General features: G+C 38.4%; 1 protein-coding gene across 2 annotated transcripts in view; it reads left to right on the top strand.

Annotated features, from left to right (window-relative positions):
- The window catches only part of PRKG1 (protein kinase cGMP-dependent 1), a 1,104,481-nt gene that overhangs the window by 133,708 nt on the left and 955,011 nt on the right, over nucleotides 1-15,762 (top strand). For both annotated transcript variants that reach the window (XM_031461315.2, XM_031461314.2), the window contains exon 2: nucleotides 14,806-14,972. In XM_031461315.2, coding sequence (XP_031317175.1) covers nucleotides 14,806-14,972 — 167 coding nt within the window. The remainder of the gene's footprint in view (nucleotides 1-14,805; nucleotides 14,973-15,762) is intronic.

The raw sequence follows: 15,762 nt of genomic DNA, 5'->3' as shown, positions 1-15,762 counted from the left end.
ATCATCATTGCTGTGTTTGAAACACAATCAGTCACTGTTGCTTGTGTTTATCTGCCGTGGCTGAATTTGAACCTAGAAGTGTTATATTGAAAATATCATAAATAGTAACTGTTTGCCACTGAAAGGGACAAATCTTGAAAGTTCTGCATGGTACAAAATGATGAATAGATACTGGGTTCAGGTTATAAAGTCACATTTATCCATCTTCTTTCTTCCCTTTCTTCCTACCCTCTCTCTTCTTCAATAAAAATGTAAGGTAGCTAACTCATTAGATTATAGTGTATAAACCATTATATGACGAAGTTTTGTCAAGTTTATAAATTCTATGTATTAGGTTTTTCCTGTAAAAATACTTCTATAGAAAGCATTTAGTGTTTAGTATCTTATATTCAGACTTTTCATATATATATATTAAAGATCATTAATTACACTGATTACAAAATGGTGACTTGCGGTTTTTCCTGGAATAGTATATTTTTTCTCCTACGAGCATGACAAGATCATCCTTTTTGTTTTGAATTCAAATACAAATGTTCACCCAAAGTAATAGTACATTCTTGTATCCTTTATTTCCTTCCACACTTGTCTGTTGAGTTCATCTGAAGCAGGGTTTGTAGGAAGGAAAGGAGAGAGAGAGAAAGGGTGTGTGCTCGAGACAAAGGAGAAAACAAGTGTGTGAACACACTGGAATCAAAATAAGTCGAATTACATTGCTGAATTCAAGAGGTGTTTCTGTATTAGAAGGGATCTCTCTGTAAAAGCCGCAAAACATGCTCAGATTTTTGTAATGTGCAGAATGAATTAGATCAGAAAGGGAATCTCTCTGAATGAACCATCACAGAATTGTTTAAACCATAGAATTATTGTCCAATAGCCAGAGTTGTCTGCTCATACTGGTACAGTGGATTTGTTGAATCATTGTGTAAGGGAGTTTAAACATTAAAATGGCTAAAGATATGAGAAAGACAGAAAGAGAATGAAAGAGACAGAGACAGAGAAAGAGAGACAGAGACAAAGAGAAAAAAAAGACAGAGAAACACAGAGAATATGAATATGTACGTGATGGAGGAAGGTCTGAAAAGTGTTTATTTCACCCCGCTAGTCCGCAGACCTGAGTTCTACTGTAATCTCTAACTCAAACTTGGCAGCATCTAACCCCTTTATGCCTTTGTTTTCTTATCTGTCAAATGGGAATTATAGTAACATCTGTTCTACCTACTGCACAGGTTTTTGGCAATAGTAGAATGAAATGTTAGATGTGGAATTGTTTTGAAAGCATGAAATGCCCTCTGCAGATAGAAGGTCACATGATCCAAAGCATTTTTGCTTTTGCAGGATTAGAGATAAGTGAGAAGAACCTTTGCTTTGGCTTTTGTAATTGGGATAATGTATTCAAATTATCAATACAATTAAGTATTGTGGGCTCAGAAGTCAAATAATTTGGTAGAATGTGTCTTGGAAGTCAAATGGGTTGATCTTTAAATCCTGATTCTACCTGTCACGTACGGGATGTGCAACATTGGAAAGCTTATGAAACTGCTCTGAGCCTCGGTTCCTGCCCTCATAAAATTAGCAATCATTGTGAGACTTGCATGAGGGATGGCTCTTCATTGCAGAACATACAGGAACCCCTTAATAAATATAGTCGTTGCAGTGTTCGTACTACTACTATGACGGTGACTCATGTTGTCCTTATTGGTTCATTTTTTTTTTTTTTTCATTTTGGTTAAGAAGCCTTGAAACCACAGAGCTTTTACAACTAGGAGCATGATTGTTTGGTTTTGAAATTTTAGTTATTTCAAAAATTTCTCAGTATGTATGCCATCTCCATAGAGTCCAAGTGTAATTTTTGAAGGAGTCTAATGTGTTAAAGCCTAATGCAAACTAAGCTGTCTGGGGAGGAAATTGAACCCAGTTCATCAGAGTATGTGATATGCCTTCCTAAGACCTGCAGGTCACTGTGCCAAGACTAAATTTGGCTCTAAATTTCTCGACGCATCACCAGAGGAAATAATGAATGACCCAAGTCATAAGTTCCAGCTGAGAGAAAGTATACACATTTGGGGTTTGGGAGGTTGGTAGAGAAACACGTTATTTTTCGGCTGCTGAATTCAAACAAATGTAAGATAATTTAAAATGTAAGGTAATTTATCTCAGAGATTAAATCTGAGAAGCATCTGAACAAGAGAATTTTTCGAAAATTATTTCTTTAATGATCAATTCTAAATCAAGCCATTGCAATCATTGAAACAATGGTGCATAAGACACCGTGATGACGTGAGCTACTGGGTTGCAGAGAACTAAACAAAACATCATGGCACCCAAGCAATGCCTTGCAGGCAGGGTCACTCTGGGTGATGAGGAAGTTTAATGGCTGTTTATAGTGTGACCGTGGTTGACCTTGCTGAAAACAAATGGATTCTAAAAGATCTCAATTGTTTGTGTGTTTTGAGAGATGAAAAACAATTGCTTTGTAATGTCGAATTGCAATTGGACATATAAATATATGCCAAGTGTTTTCTTCCCAGTCATTGGTCTATTTTTGTTTTGCAGTTTGGATCTCTACTTTAAAAATAGAGTTAATTCATGATAGAGCAGGAGGCCACATGGTTCTTACATTCTGGAAGGTAATATGTATGGTCTTATGAATTCTTATGGTCATTATTCTCGTGGAAAGCACCCTACAGTTCCACCTGTATGATATGAAACAGGAGCCTGTAGGATAAGAGTTTGATCTGGGCTCTTTGAGAGACTACTCTATTTTGAGTTAGGCTCACTAGTGTGAAGTGACTGTAAAGTGCGTCTCTGCAGCACTGAATGGCTTCAGTCGTTGAACGGGAGACTTTAATATTTAATATTGAAAGTTGTTAGATACCTACAAATAACAATAATTTCCTTTTCCTTTAATTAGTACCTGTCTGTTCCGTCTGTTAACATCTAACCAGTGATTTCAACAGCTACTTAGCATCGTTCCTAGTCAGTGAGAATGAGGTGAGAGTTAAAGAGGAGAAGGTTAAATATTTCAGCAAACATGTATGTTATGTGTTAACCATTTTCTCCTTATCCCCGAAATTATTTTCCTTTAAAGTTATCTAAATTTCACTTGGATACTCATCTATTTTTAGAATTACAGAAAAAAAGAGTTAGAAGGGAAATGGCAACTGGAAATTATTTGTGATGCATATAATAAACAAAAAGATTTATATCATTGACCACCTAAGAACTATGTTGCTCTCATATATTTTGGCCCAGTGATTCTCATGCTTTGTATCACGTACTGATTATAGGTGTGGCTGCTGCAAACAGTTTTGGTTTTTTTTTTTTACTATAAGATTGGGATAGCTACAGCAGCATTGGTTGATGTGAAAATATGGTCTGTAACTTGTTGAAAACTAGTTTTCAGTTTTGAGGAAATATCGAAATTGGCCAGTAGCTTTGCAGGATTAAATTTTATCTTTAAAAAATGTGCGCTGCTTGATATTTCTTAGCTCTCAGGCAGTTTATACCTACGGAGTTCATTCAGGAAAGCTGTTAGGCTAGAAAAAGAACCCAACATTTGGGCAGAATCTTGAGAGCTGGGGCAGGGAGAAGACTACTCCCAAAGTTTTTCTTGCTTATAGATAATTAATCAAATATTTCACTGTAGGTGGATGGAGTTATCTTGCCGCAATGACTTCAAGAATTAGAAACTTTTAAGGGAAACTGCAATTACTTTATCTGAGTTAGAAGAGCCCTGAATTACCAAGAGGTGGAGGGTTTAAGCTTCTGAGGTGCCAACTACAGAGACCGTACTGTATGCATAGTAGGTTCAAGGTGATCTTGAAAGTGCATTTACTGCTTCTTCTCTCTTTTGAGCCTAAAACTGACCACTGAGAGCCAAAAAGATATAGCATTTCTTTTTCAGTCAAAACATTGATTATAGAAGCTTTGTATAATTTAAAATTGCTTTAGGTGATTTTCATTCATAGTAATAATTTAATAAATTCGACTGATTTTTAAAGTGCCTAGAGTTCTTTGTCAAATGAAGGGATCAGTTATTAATTCTCATATTTCTCGTCGTGGCTGTTTTGGGCATATTTATTGTTGCCTGGCATGTGTTCAGGGGGAAACTGATCTAAAGAGAGGCTGTGAAGAGGGAGTGAATAAATTGAGGTTTCTGGAGACAGCTTGAAACTGGAGACGAGACCTCATTCTCTTCTAATATGTGAACGTTGCCTGAAAGTCAGTGATTTGAAGTTTAAGGCAGTCTAAGAGTTATGAGACAGTGGTTCCCAGGAGTTTAAGTTATAAGAACTCCTGATTAACATGATAATGTTATGCTTTTAGTATCTGTTAATTGATGAAACACAAGACAGAAAACTTCCATGATCTCAGTTACACTTTAAAATGAATTTATATTATTTATTCTTTATACTAGATATATTACCTGTAAATTATCCCCCTGCTTATAATCAAGCCTTCACTGTACTCCTAAGGCTTTAGAATAGAATAAAACTCTTGTCCCAACCTTCAAGGCCCTAGGAAACCTGCCTTCCTTGGCAATTTGATTCTCCGTTTCCTTTCCTTCTAGCTCGCTCTGTGCTTAGCCACGTGGGTCTTCTTTCTGATCATTGACCAGATCAAGTTCCTTCCAACCTTTGGACCTGTGATTTTCCTTTTACCCAGAAGGCTTTTTCCAATGATCTTTGCATGGTTGGATCCTATTATTATGTGGTCCTCAGCTCAGAGATGCCTTCCTGACTGCTTGGTCTGATACAGCCTTTCCCACTCTTACAAGTAACACTAGTGCTGCACAGATATTGATGCTCCATGACAACCACAATGAAGAATATCCTTTTATTGATATTGAGAAACCCCACGAGGCTCTGTTTATCCATAGTGAATAATGTTATCTCCCTGTTACCGAAGGCATGTTCTTGTGCCTAATGCACCATGAGGCCAAACAAACCAAAACGTCGGAATCTGGAGCAGAGAAAGGTTTATTGCAGGTCCAAGCAATGAGGACAGGGTGACGCAAGCCCCCCAGACTCCAAGCTCTCTGAAGGGTTTCAGCAAAGCGTATTTAAAGGCCAGGTAACGGGAAGGGGTTGTAGGGTAAGTGATCAGCTCATGCACGATTCTCTGATTGGTGGATGTTGAGGTGACAGGGTGGTCAACACTATCAAGCCCTGGGTGCCTGAAGGCCCTGGGGCCTCTCTTGATCATCAAGTAGTTAATTTCTTCCCTTTGGTGGTGGTTTTTAGCATCTGAAAAACTCAGGAAATAGACATGAAATAACTATTATCTTGGCACTTCAGAGAGGAGCTACGGCAGAAGATATGAGAGAGCGGTCTGACCCTGGAAGGCCCCACAGGGTCCTGCTCGGTGACATCCCTTGTTAGAGAAGTAGGTATATATTTCACTGTGCTCACCCTAGAATTCCGCATTTTTATCTAAGATTGTAGAAAGACAGTTCCTATCAGATATCCTTTGTGTCTATGCGGGAACTTCCTCATCAACGATTAAATGAGTAAGTGGATTTTCCAAGTCTTTTTTTAAAATTGAAATTTTGGAAGAACTGTCCCTAATCCTGGCTTAAAGTTATCTGGGGATATTATACCACCTAATGAAATTTTTAAGGAAGGAAAGGTTCACCATGTTATTTTAGCATTTATAAATTAAGGCACACTAAATTCTTGGAAAACTGATCTATCTGCTATGCTGGAGCCAATTTGTATAAGAACTGCTTGTTAAATTTTCAGAAATTTTGCAAGATGGGTTGACTTTGCATTAGTAGCTTGAAATTGTCTATGGTGGGAGTAATTATACCATGGAAATTGGCAAACACTACAAACTACGGCTTTTTTTTTTTTTTCCCCTGGAGAGCCAGTTTAACAACACACCATTATACATAGCCAATATTTTAGAGGGTGATGATTTGATGATGACAAATCAATAGGGCCAGCTTAAAATAACCAAGTTACTTTTATGGTTGTTTGCATTAAAAAGTCACAAATTTGGAGCATGGAAGAAAAAGCCATTTTTAAAGAAAATAGGTAATTTGTACACAGAAGCAGACAGGAAGGATAAAAAAAATCAAGATCTTTTTATTTTCCTTTTTACACCTTTCAGGTCAGGCTGCTGAATTCTTGGAAAACATTGTTAAGATGTATACTCGTGTGTTCGGGCAGATAGCCACCTTCTGGGACTTGTGATAGCCGCTTCCCCAGCTCCCATCCTGACAGCACAGCACAGCTCAGCTGACCTCACATGCAGCATCACGTGGTAGTTTACAGTAGGTGTCTTAGATTGTTCCTTCAGGGAAGAAAACCAGTCAAGGAAGAGTGAGGTGGAGGCTCTGATTCTGGTTTACAGTGTTGGAGCACGTGGAGACTAAGAGAGCTGACCTAAGGTTTTGAGCCTTCAATGGGAAAGAACTTAAGAGAAAATTACTTGAAGAGGCAGGGCTTTAACTAGTACTCACTGACAAGATCATCTTTGGGTTAAACTAGTCTGTGAAGGCAGAGCTGGATTACTTGTGATGGTTCCGAGAAATGTTTTTGGACAATACCCTTCTGAAGGGGATAAATGGTAAGACATAGGTCCTATATTTCTCAGTTTGTTTTATTGTAATGCAAAAGCATATATGAAAGCCTGCAGTTTGTTTCTTCAGAGGCTTAAGTTTGAATTTCCTCCATTTAAAATGAAATTTGAGAAAGGAGAGTATCCTGAAATTTCCTCTCATCCCTCCTATTTGTGATAAGCACGTGGAAAACTGGGCTAATTCTGAGGGATTGTGACAGACCACATTGTGTCATCTTTTCTGATGTCTTTACAAAACAGGTGCATTGTACTGTTTATGAGAGTAGAGAAAGTGGCTTTCATCAGTGGCTTTGGACTTAGCTAATTATTTTCTTGGAAGAGAGCTTTATTTTTAATTTTGCAGCATTTCTAGGACTGAAATTTTTAATGGAGTGCTATTATTTTTTCCCAAAGGATAAGATGCCATCTGTAGCTGAACAAGTTGGGATTCTGGGGTTGATAACATCCAGTGTTTATCATATTAGAAAGTATGAACCCATTGATGGCCCCACTCTCTGACCCAATGAAAATAAAGGAATTTTTAGTAAAGAGAATATTATGTAATTTGATTAACATTAATTTCTAAAAGATTAGATAAGTCCTGGTATTTGGAAAAGTAATTTTAGAATAATAGATCTCAGAACTCACTATGAAGTTGCTACCGGTATTCTTGAGGTCAGGAGTTTCTCATGAAAAATCATAGAAGGGGAGGGGCAGCCAAGATGGCGGAGTAGGAAGACACCGGTAGCTCACCCTCTCCCGTGAATGCACCAAGAGTAATGTCCACGGACCTGCCCAGTCACTCAGAACACCTACTGAACTTTGACAGAACACTGCCTTCTTCAAAAGACAAAATTCGTCACAAATCTGGTAGGAGAACAAAGAAAAGGAAGAAAAAGGAAATTAGTGCACGACCTGTCCTGAGGGGAGGGAGCGGCAAAGGAGGACTAGCGCTCGTAAGCTGGGTCTCCCCCTCTCCAAAAGAGAGGGCAGCGGGGACAGAGGGGAAGCCTCCGAGGCTCAGACCTGTGCAGAGCAGCCCTTGGCAGACACAACTAAGTGAAACGGGCACAAAGGGTCCCTGTGACCCCCAGCCCAAGACATGAACCCGCAGGGGTGGGACGGGACCGGCTGCCAGAGCCGGGCGGAGGACTGGCTGGGGCTGACTGTACAGAGGCCTGCTCAGGGGACTGCAGGGTGCTGTGTGCCGTGGCCGGGATACAGAACAGAAAAGCCTGCGTCCCTCATAAAATAAAATTAAAGAAAGAAAGAAAGAAAGCACCCCTGCTGGTGTGCGCTGGGGGGAGGGGCGCCGTAGCCTCTGTCTCCACAGACCCGCGGCGCCATCGCTGGCGCGCTCTCAGGAGAAGAGGTGGGGCTCCGCCACAGCCACTATTTCCCTGGTGGGAGGCTCCCAGGCTGAGGTGGGGTCCAGACCTGAATCCTTACCCCAGGGCTCCGCAACCTCACAGGCGGGTCTGAGACTTGTTTATAGCCCTGGTCTGTCCTAGTCCTTTGTGGACCCGCGCCTCTAGGCAAAGGAGCAAGGAGTGGCGCTCTGGCACACAGCGGGGCGAGCGCTGGTGCGGCCGTTTCCTGTGAGCCCGCCTACCGTGCGGGGACGAAGCTCTGGGAGCGGCACTGGCCCGCTGGCGTGACCCCCTCCCCCCAAGCCTCTGGAAGGAAGGAGCAGAGTTCACACAGTGGGACTAGTGCAGGAGCCGCGTTTGGCGCTAGAAAAGGCACTGACATAGTGGCACGACCCGCGGGCCTCTGGAATAAGCGAGTGAGTCTGCACAGGATCCAGGTGTGTGACCCAGAAATCGGTTTAACTGCACTTGGTAACCCTGAGGGCAGAGAACCTGGGGAACACCAGGGCAGTGCACTGACATTCCCGCAGCTAAAGCAGGGACAAGGGCAGAGTCAACAAGGAGGACTTAAAGCACTCCAACCCAGCCTACTATGCACTGCAGCTCAGAAGTGGGTCTGGAAGCCTCCATTCCAACAAAAGGGGAACAGACTTGGCCCCTGTCAGGGCTGTGACACCCACAGAACAAAAAGAGGCCCCACTCAATAGCCAGGGCAAGCTCTGGTCACCACAGCACTGGCCACACCCCCAACCAAAGGAATAATAGCCAACATACATGGAAGAAAGGCCTGGCAACCATCCTTTACTAAAAACAGACCTCACGACAAAATTATTAGAGGTGCATGGTATACACAGGAACACATTCTTTTTTTTAAATTTTATTTTATTATTTAAAATTTTTTCTTTTTTGATTTTTTCTTTTTCTTAATTTTTTAATTTCTGTTTTTAAATTTTTTCTTTTTCTTTTAAAATTTTTAATTAAAATTTTTTATGTTTTGTTTTTTTAAGATTTATTTCCACATCTTCTTTAAAAAAAATCCCTTTAAAATCACAGTAGGTAACTAATACTCCATAATCCATAGTGTCAGAGAGAAATAAGTAAAATGAAGAAGCAGAGGAACCACTCCCAATTAAAAGAACAAGAGAAATCCCCTGACAGAACAATCAATGAAATAGACCTTGATAGTCTACTAGATCATAACTTCAAAAAGGGAGTGATCGATGCACTGAAGGAACTAAAAGAGACTGTCAGTAGAGACAGAGAATACTTTAGAAAGGAAATTGAAACTATAGAGAGGAGCCAGCAGAGGAACATGGTGCTGTGGGCTCCTGCCGCTGTCCCCGCCCTCAGGCTTTAGGGCCTGGGAGGTGCGTGGGCCTGGACCCGCTGGCCTCAGTTTGTTCTTGGTGGTGGTGGTAGGGCGAGCCAGACTGTGGCCTGTGGGGCCCAGGGTGGAGACCGACCCTCTTGGGTAAGCATGGGAGTCAGGCTGCCTTCTGCATGGTTGGTGGGATGATTGGAAAACCTGAAAATTGCAAGTCCCTGCTCATGCGGCTCGGAAGCATGTTCTGGAGGCACCAGTGGCATGAGTTTCTGGTTTCTTCTTATGGGTACTTCGTGTGTGTGTAAGCAGCCTGGACATGTTCATCCCTCTTTTAGTTAGATTCTGTTCTGTATCTTGCCTTTTTTTACTTAACATGTTTTGGAGTTACTCCCATTTCTAAACATAAATGCTTTCCCAATCTTTTATTCTGATTGTAGAATTCTGTTTATATGGGTGTTTCATACTTTAACCATTCTCTTGTTGAAATAGCTTCTGATCTTTAGTTACTACAAATAACACTGTGTTGAATAACCTTGTCTGTACCTTACTTTTTTGGCTAAATTTCTAGTAGTGGGGAAAAAAAAAAAAAAGAGGAGCCAGTTAAAAATAGAAAACTCAATGGCAGAGATAAGAGCCAAGCTAAAGGCTGTCAAAAGCAGACTAGATAATGCAGAGAATAAGGGACTTGGAAGACAGGATAACAGAAATCACCCAATCAGAACAGCAGACAGAAAAGCAAGTAAAAACCAAGGAAAGCAATATAAGGGACCTATGGGATAATATAAAGCATGCTAACCTACGCATAATAGGGGTCCCAGAAGAAGAAGAAAGAACAAAGGGGATTGAAAAGGTGTTAGAAGAAATCATGACTGAAAATTTCCCAAACCCAAAGAAGGAATCAGATATCCAAGTACAGGAAGCCCAGAGGGTCCCCAACAAGAAGAACCCAAATAGACCTACACCAAGACATATCATAATCAAGATGGCCAAGGTTAAAGATAAAGAAATAATTCTAAAGGCAACAAGAGAAAAACAAAGAGTTATTTACAAAGGAACCCCCCATAAAGCTTTCAGCTAATTTCTCTACACAAACACTGCAGGCCAGAAGGGAGTGGCAAGATATATTCAAAGTCCTGAATGAGAAAAAGCTGTAGCCTAGGATACTTTATCCAGTAAGCCTATCCTTTAGAATAGAAAAGGAGATAATTAACTTGACAGACCAGCAAAAACTAAAAGAATTCAGCAATAATAAACCTATACTAAAAGAAATATTGAAGCGTCTACTCTATATAGAAAAGAAGCAGGGCATTACAGAAAGGAGAAAACCAAAATTGGAAAGGCGATAACTACAATGAGTTGCAACAGAATAAACATGAGGATGAAAAAGAGGATATCAAAATTATAAAAGGTGGGAGAGAGAAGCAAGAAAATACAAATTTTTCTTCTTTTTTTTCATTCTCTTTAGGATGTGTTTGAGCTTATGTGACTTATCAGTTTAAAGCAAACAGATACAGTAACGGTTTAATATACTTGAAAAACAGGGTAACCACAAAAGCATACAATAGAATCACAAAAGCCAGAAAGAAACCAAGATAATACAAAGGAAAATGATCAAACCACAAAAAGAAAAAGAAAAAGAAAAAGAAAGGAACAAAGAGGAAATACCAAATCAACTGGAAAACTAAGTTCAAAATGGCAATAAACACACATCTATCAATAATTACTGTAAATGTCAATGGAATAAATGCTCCTATCAAAAGACACAGAGTGGCAGATTGGATAATAAAACAAGAACCTACAACATGCTGCATACAAAAGACCCACTTTAGGGAGAAGGACATACATAGATTGAAAGTGAGAGGATGGAAAAAGACATTTCATGCCAATGGAAACAATAAGAAAGCAGGAACAGCAATAATGATTTCAGACAAAATAGACTTTAAAACAAAGGCCATGAAGAAAGATAAAGAAGGACATTATATAATGATTAAAGGAGCAATACAAGATTAGGATATTACACTTGTTAACATATATGCACCCAATATAGGAGCACCTAAATACATAAAGCAATTACTAACAGATATAAAGGGAGAAATTGATGGGAACACAATCATAGTAGGAGACTGTAACACCCCATTAACATCACTGGACAGATTTTCCAGACAGAAAATCAATAAGGCCGTGGAGAAACTAAATGACACAATAGGCAATTGGACTTAGTTGGTATTTTTAGGACATTACATCCCCCCAAAATAGAATATACATTCTTTTCAAGTTCACATGGAACGTTCTCTAGGGTAGATCATGTACTCGGGCACAAAATCATAGATGGGGACAGAGTTTTGCATCCTGTGTTGAATACTCAAGAGAAACAGCTCTTTGCCTCAGGAGAAATAAAGTTCTCGCAAGCCAGAACTAAAAAATAAATAAATAACAGAAACATGTAGCTAAATAGTCCTGCCAAACTGAAGTAAAAGGCTCCCAAACAGGACTTTTTAAATACAGTCTATTCTGAAGTTCTTAACCATGAGGCCTCCCTCACCATCTGTTTATTAGTATTTAGACAGAGGCCGTATGAGAGAGTATCTACTGAAGAGTTGTACTGAATATACCCATAACAGTCAACCAATATTAAATATCTAAGTCATTATTTAAATAAGCAGTAGGTTGTTATTTTTATTTTTCCTCCTAGCAGTTACTTTTCATAAACTGCCTTTAAAGTGAAAGATTTCTCGATATAAAAAAGCATGCCCATTCTAGAAAATTTTATAAGTAGAGAAAAGTAGAAAGAAAAAAAATAGAATTTTGGCACCAAAGGCAACCAAAATGCCAACATTTTATTTCCTTCTGATACTGTACCAAGTCATAATTGTATGCTCTGTTACTACTCTTCCTATTACTGCAGCTGCACTTACTACCAACACCTTTTCTACCTACCATTTACTGAAAGTAACATTACATTTTTATCAGTCTTCACATATTTTTCCAGTTTTATTGAAAAATAATTGACATACATCTCTGTGTAAGTTTAAAGTGTACAGAATGATGGTTTGATTTACATATATTGTGAAATGATTATCACAATAAGTTAACATCCATCATTTCATATAGGTAAAGTAAAAAGAAAATTAAAAACAAAATTATCCTTGTGATAACAACTCTTAGAATCTACTCTCTCTCTTTTTTGGGGGGGCGGATCTATCCTCTTAACAACTTTCCTGTATATCAGACAGCCATAACTATAGTCATTATTTTGTATGTTACATCCCTAGTGTGTATTTATCTTATAGCTGGAAGTTTGTACCTTTTGATCTCCTTCCTCTAGTTCCCCCTCCCCCCAAACACTACCACTGGTAACCATAACTCTGATATCTTTTTTCTATGAGTATTTTAGAAAAAGTTAGATTCCACATAAAATAAAATTATACAGTATTTGTCTTTATCTGAGTTATTTCACTTAGCATAATGGCTTCAGGATTCATCTGTGTTGTTATAAATGGTAGGATTTTCTCATTTTTTATGGCTGGATAATATTCCAGTGTGTGTGTGTGTGTACCACAACTTCTTTATCCATTCATCCATCATTGGATGCTTAATTTGTTTTCATGCCTTAGCTCCTATAAATAATGATGCTATGAACATGGGGATGTAGATACTTTTTACAGTTAGTGTTTTCATTTCCTTTGGATATACTCTTAGAAGTGGAATTGTTGGATCATATGGTAGTTCTGTTTTTAATTTTTTGAGTTATCATCATACTGTTTGCATAGTAGCTGTACCAATTTACATTCTCACCAACAGTGCACACACCATATCCGAACCAGCAATTGTTACCTCTTATCATTTTGATGATCACCATTCTTAACAGGCATTAGGTGATACCTCATTGTGGTTTTAATTATGTACCCCTGTACCCCTAATGGCTAGAGATGTTGAACATCTTTCCACGTACCTGTTGGTGGTTGGTAATTTTTAAAATACCACTTTACAGATTATAAAACGGAAATTCAGAAAAAATAAGACAACCTGCTCAAGGTTTAATATGTGACAGAACTAGGCTTGGGACCCAAATATATCTAACTTGAAAGCTTATTTTCTTTACATTTCACACACATACTTATTCTAAAAATAATTCTGTATCCTGCTTTTTCAGTTAAAAATAGTATAAGAATTTTTCCCATGCAATTAACACTGTCATAAGCAACTTAATTGCATCCTTACGGTTCATTCTATTTTTCATGTTGAAATTTTATATTCATTTTTGATGTATACCTTTTTATTACTTAAAACCAAATCATTAAAAAGATAATGTGTGAAGGCTAGAGCACTTAGACTGAGGTCTAGATGAGAAGTCAGCTAGAATTGGTGTGTTCCTGTGCTTTAATAAGTATGCATCACTGCAGGTCATTACTGGGAAAGCCACTGATTAAGCAAATGTGGACAAAGACCAGCTTGTAGTCAGATGCTTTTCAAATTCAGACTTTAAATATAGAATTCCAAATGTGTTGCTTAGCCTCTACATTGCTAAGATCTTTGCTTTTGTCTTTTTCCAGTTGCTGACTTCTCTGAAAGTACGCTATGCAACTCTCGACAACATATGCCTCAGTTTCTCTTTACTTTGATTCTTGTATCCTTAGTAGGTTATTTGGAATTTCTTATCCCAGAGAATCAAATGATCACCCCCCTTTCAAGTTCTGCAAAGCTTTTCTGTTAACCACTGAATATAGAGTTTGTAAATAAATATGTTTCCTGCCGACTGCCTGTTTAATCCCCTGTTTAAACCATGTTGTATTTAAAACATCTTGTTCAGTAGAGTTTTACCTACTTGGTTACCTCAGTGTAAGCTGCTTGAAGAAATAGTCTCTAAAGAAGCAGAAGGTATGGGTAAAGAACTGTCACATATCTACCAGGTGTTTCAAACAGCTAATTAGGAATCTAGTTCTTAACCACTTTTTTATCCAACGTATTTCTTGAGCTCCCATACTATAGCTGGCATTGTAGTAGACACCAGGCATATAGTAAGAGAAAAAGCTAAAAATGATCTCTGCTCTCATGAAGCATAAAGTCTAGTGGAAGAGGCACACAAAAATAAGTAAACAAATTGTGTTTTACTGTAACTGGGTGTAGCATAATACATCCTGATGTTCTTTTATAATATATAAACATAGTAATGATAGTGTTTGTTCTATAAAGTTTTGTTGTATTTTGTTCATATTTATTCTTTAACAAAGTTGCAAGTTTCAATTTAAAATGTTTGCCTGTGATCTTTATGGTAAAAAAAAAAAATCTTCCAACAAAGTGGAACTGTATGATTTTGCTTGTTTGTTGGTCCCATGCTCATTAAATAATACTTTACTTGAAGGAAAATTTCTCAGTGTCCTTCCTGCTGCCATGGGATTACTTTGTTCTCAGGTCTATCAGAAAATTATTGGATTCCTAACAAGAAAATGCCTTTGTAGTGCACCTGAACACTGTATGGCTCTGCTCAACCTCACAAACTATGAAAGCACTTGTCAGCTGTGTCAGTAAATCTTCCTTCTCTTACCATAGGTCTAAGGATCTTATAAAGGAAGCCATCCTTGATAATGACTTTATGAAGAACTTGGAACTGTCACAGATCCAAGAGATTGTGGATTGTATGTATCCAGTGGAGTATGGCAAGGACAGCTGCATCATCAAAGAAGGAGATGTGGGGTCACTGGTGTATGTCATGGAAGGTATGTTTATGACCGCGGTCCTCTGACATTCACACATTGTCTTTTCACCTCAGCAGCCCACATGCAGATGACAGTGCATTATGTGGGACAATTCTCTGTTGCTTTTGTTGTTGTTGAGAAAGTTTGAGGGGGGTAGACTGCTACTTAGATAGTGGTTGAGTAATTGTGTGAAGTGTTTGTGTTTAGAATTATTAATATAAGAATCTAGTATTTTTTCAGACATGGGGAAGGGATGAGAATGTGAAAGAAAGAAATGCTATTTATTGCACCGAATAAGACCACACACTGTCAGTTCATTGAGCAAGCTCACAAAGTTTCAATGGAAGTTCAAGTCTATTGGAAGTATTTTTGGGTAGATAACCAAAGTGTCTTCAAAGCTGCTTTTATCTCTCAGTATATGACCAGGTTTCCTGCTGTGATGCTGCTATAAAAAGAGAATGTTTTCAGTATTTTATAGGTGTATGATAGAGGTAGATCTTAGAGGCTGGATGGTATATTAGCTCCCTGATTAGTAAGAGTGATAGCTTGTTTCATAAATTTTGTCCAAACTAAGTAACTGCTTTGAAAAAAAAAACTGAGCATGCACTGTGTAAATATGTTTTATGCTTAAGTAAATTTTCATCATGTGTATTTCTGACTTGAAATTTATAATGACATGTTCTCCTTTTGTGGGAAGAAAGAAGCCTGAAATAATGAGTGAATCAGATGAGGAGAAAGTGAGTTCAGAAATGTCTGTAATATAAGACAGTTGGCATACAAAAATCACAATTGATTTACTGGGTGGCAATTA

The sequence above is a fragment of the Camelus dromedarius genome, chromosome 8, assembly GCF_036321535.1.
Source record: "Camelus dromedarius isolate mCamDro1 chromosome 8, mCamDro1.pat, whole genome shotgun sequence".
Lineage (NCBI taxonomy): Eukaryota > Metazoa > Chordata > Mammalia > Artiodactyla > Camelidae > Camelus > Camelus dromedarius.
This window is presented reverse-complemented; position numbering and strand designations above follow the sequence as displayed.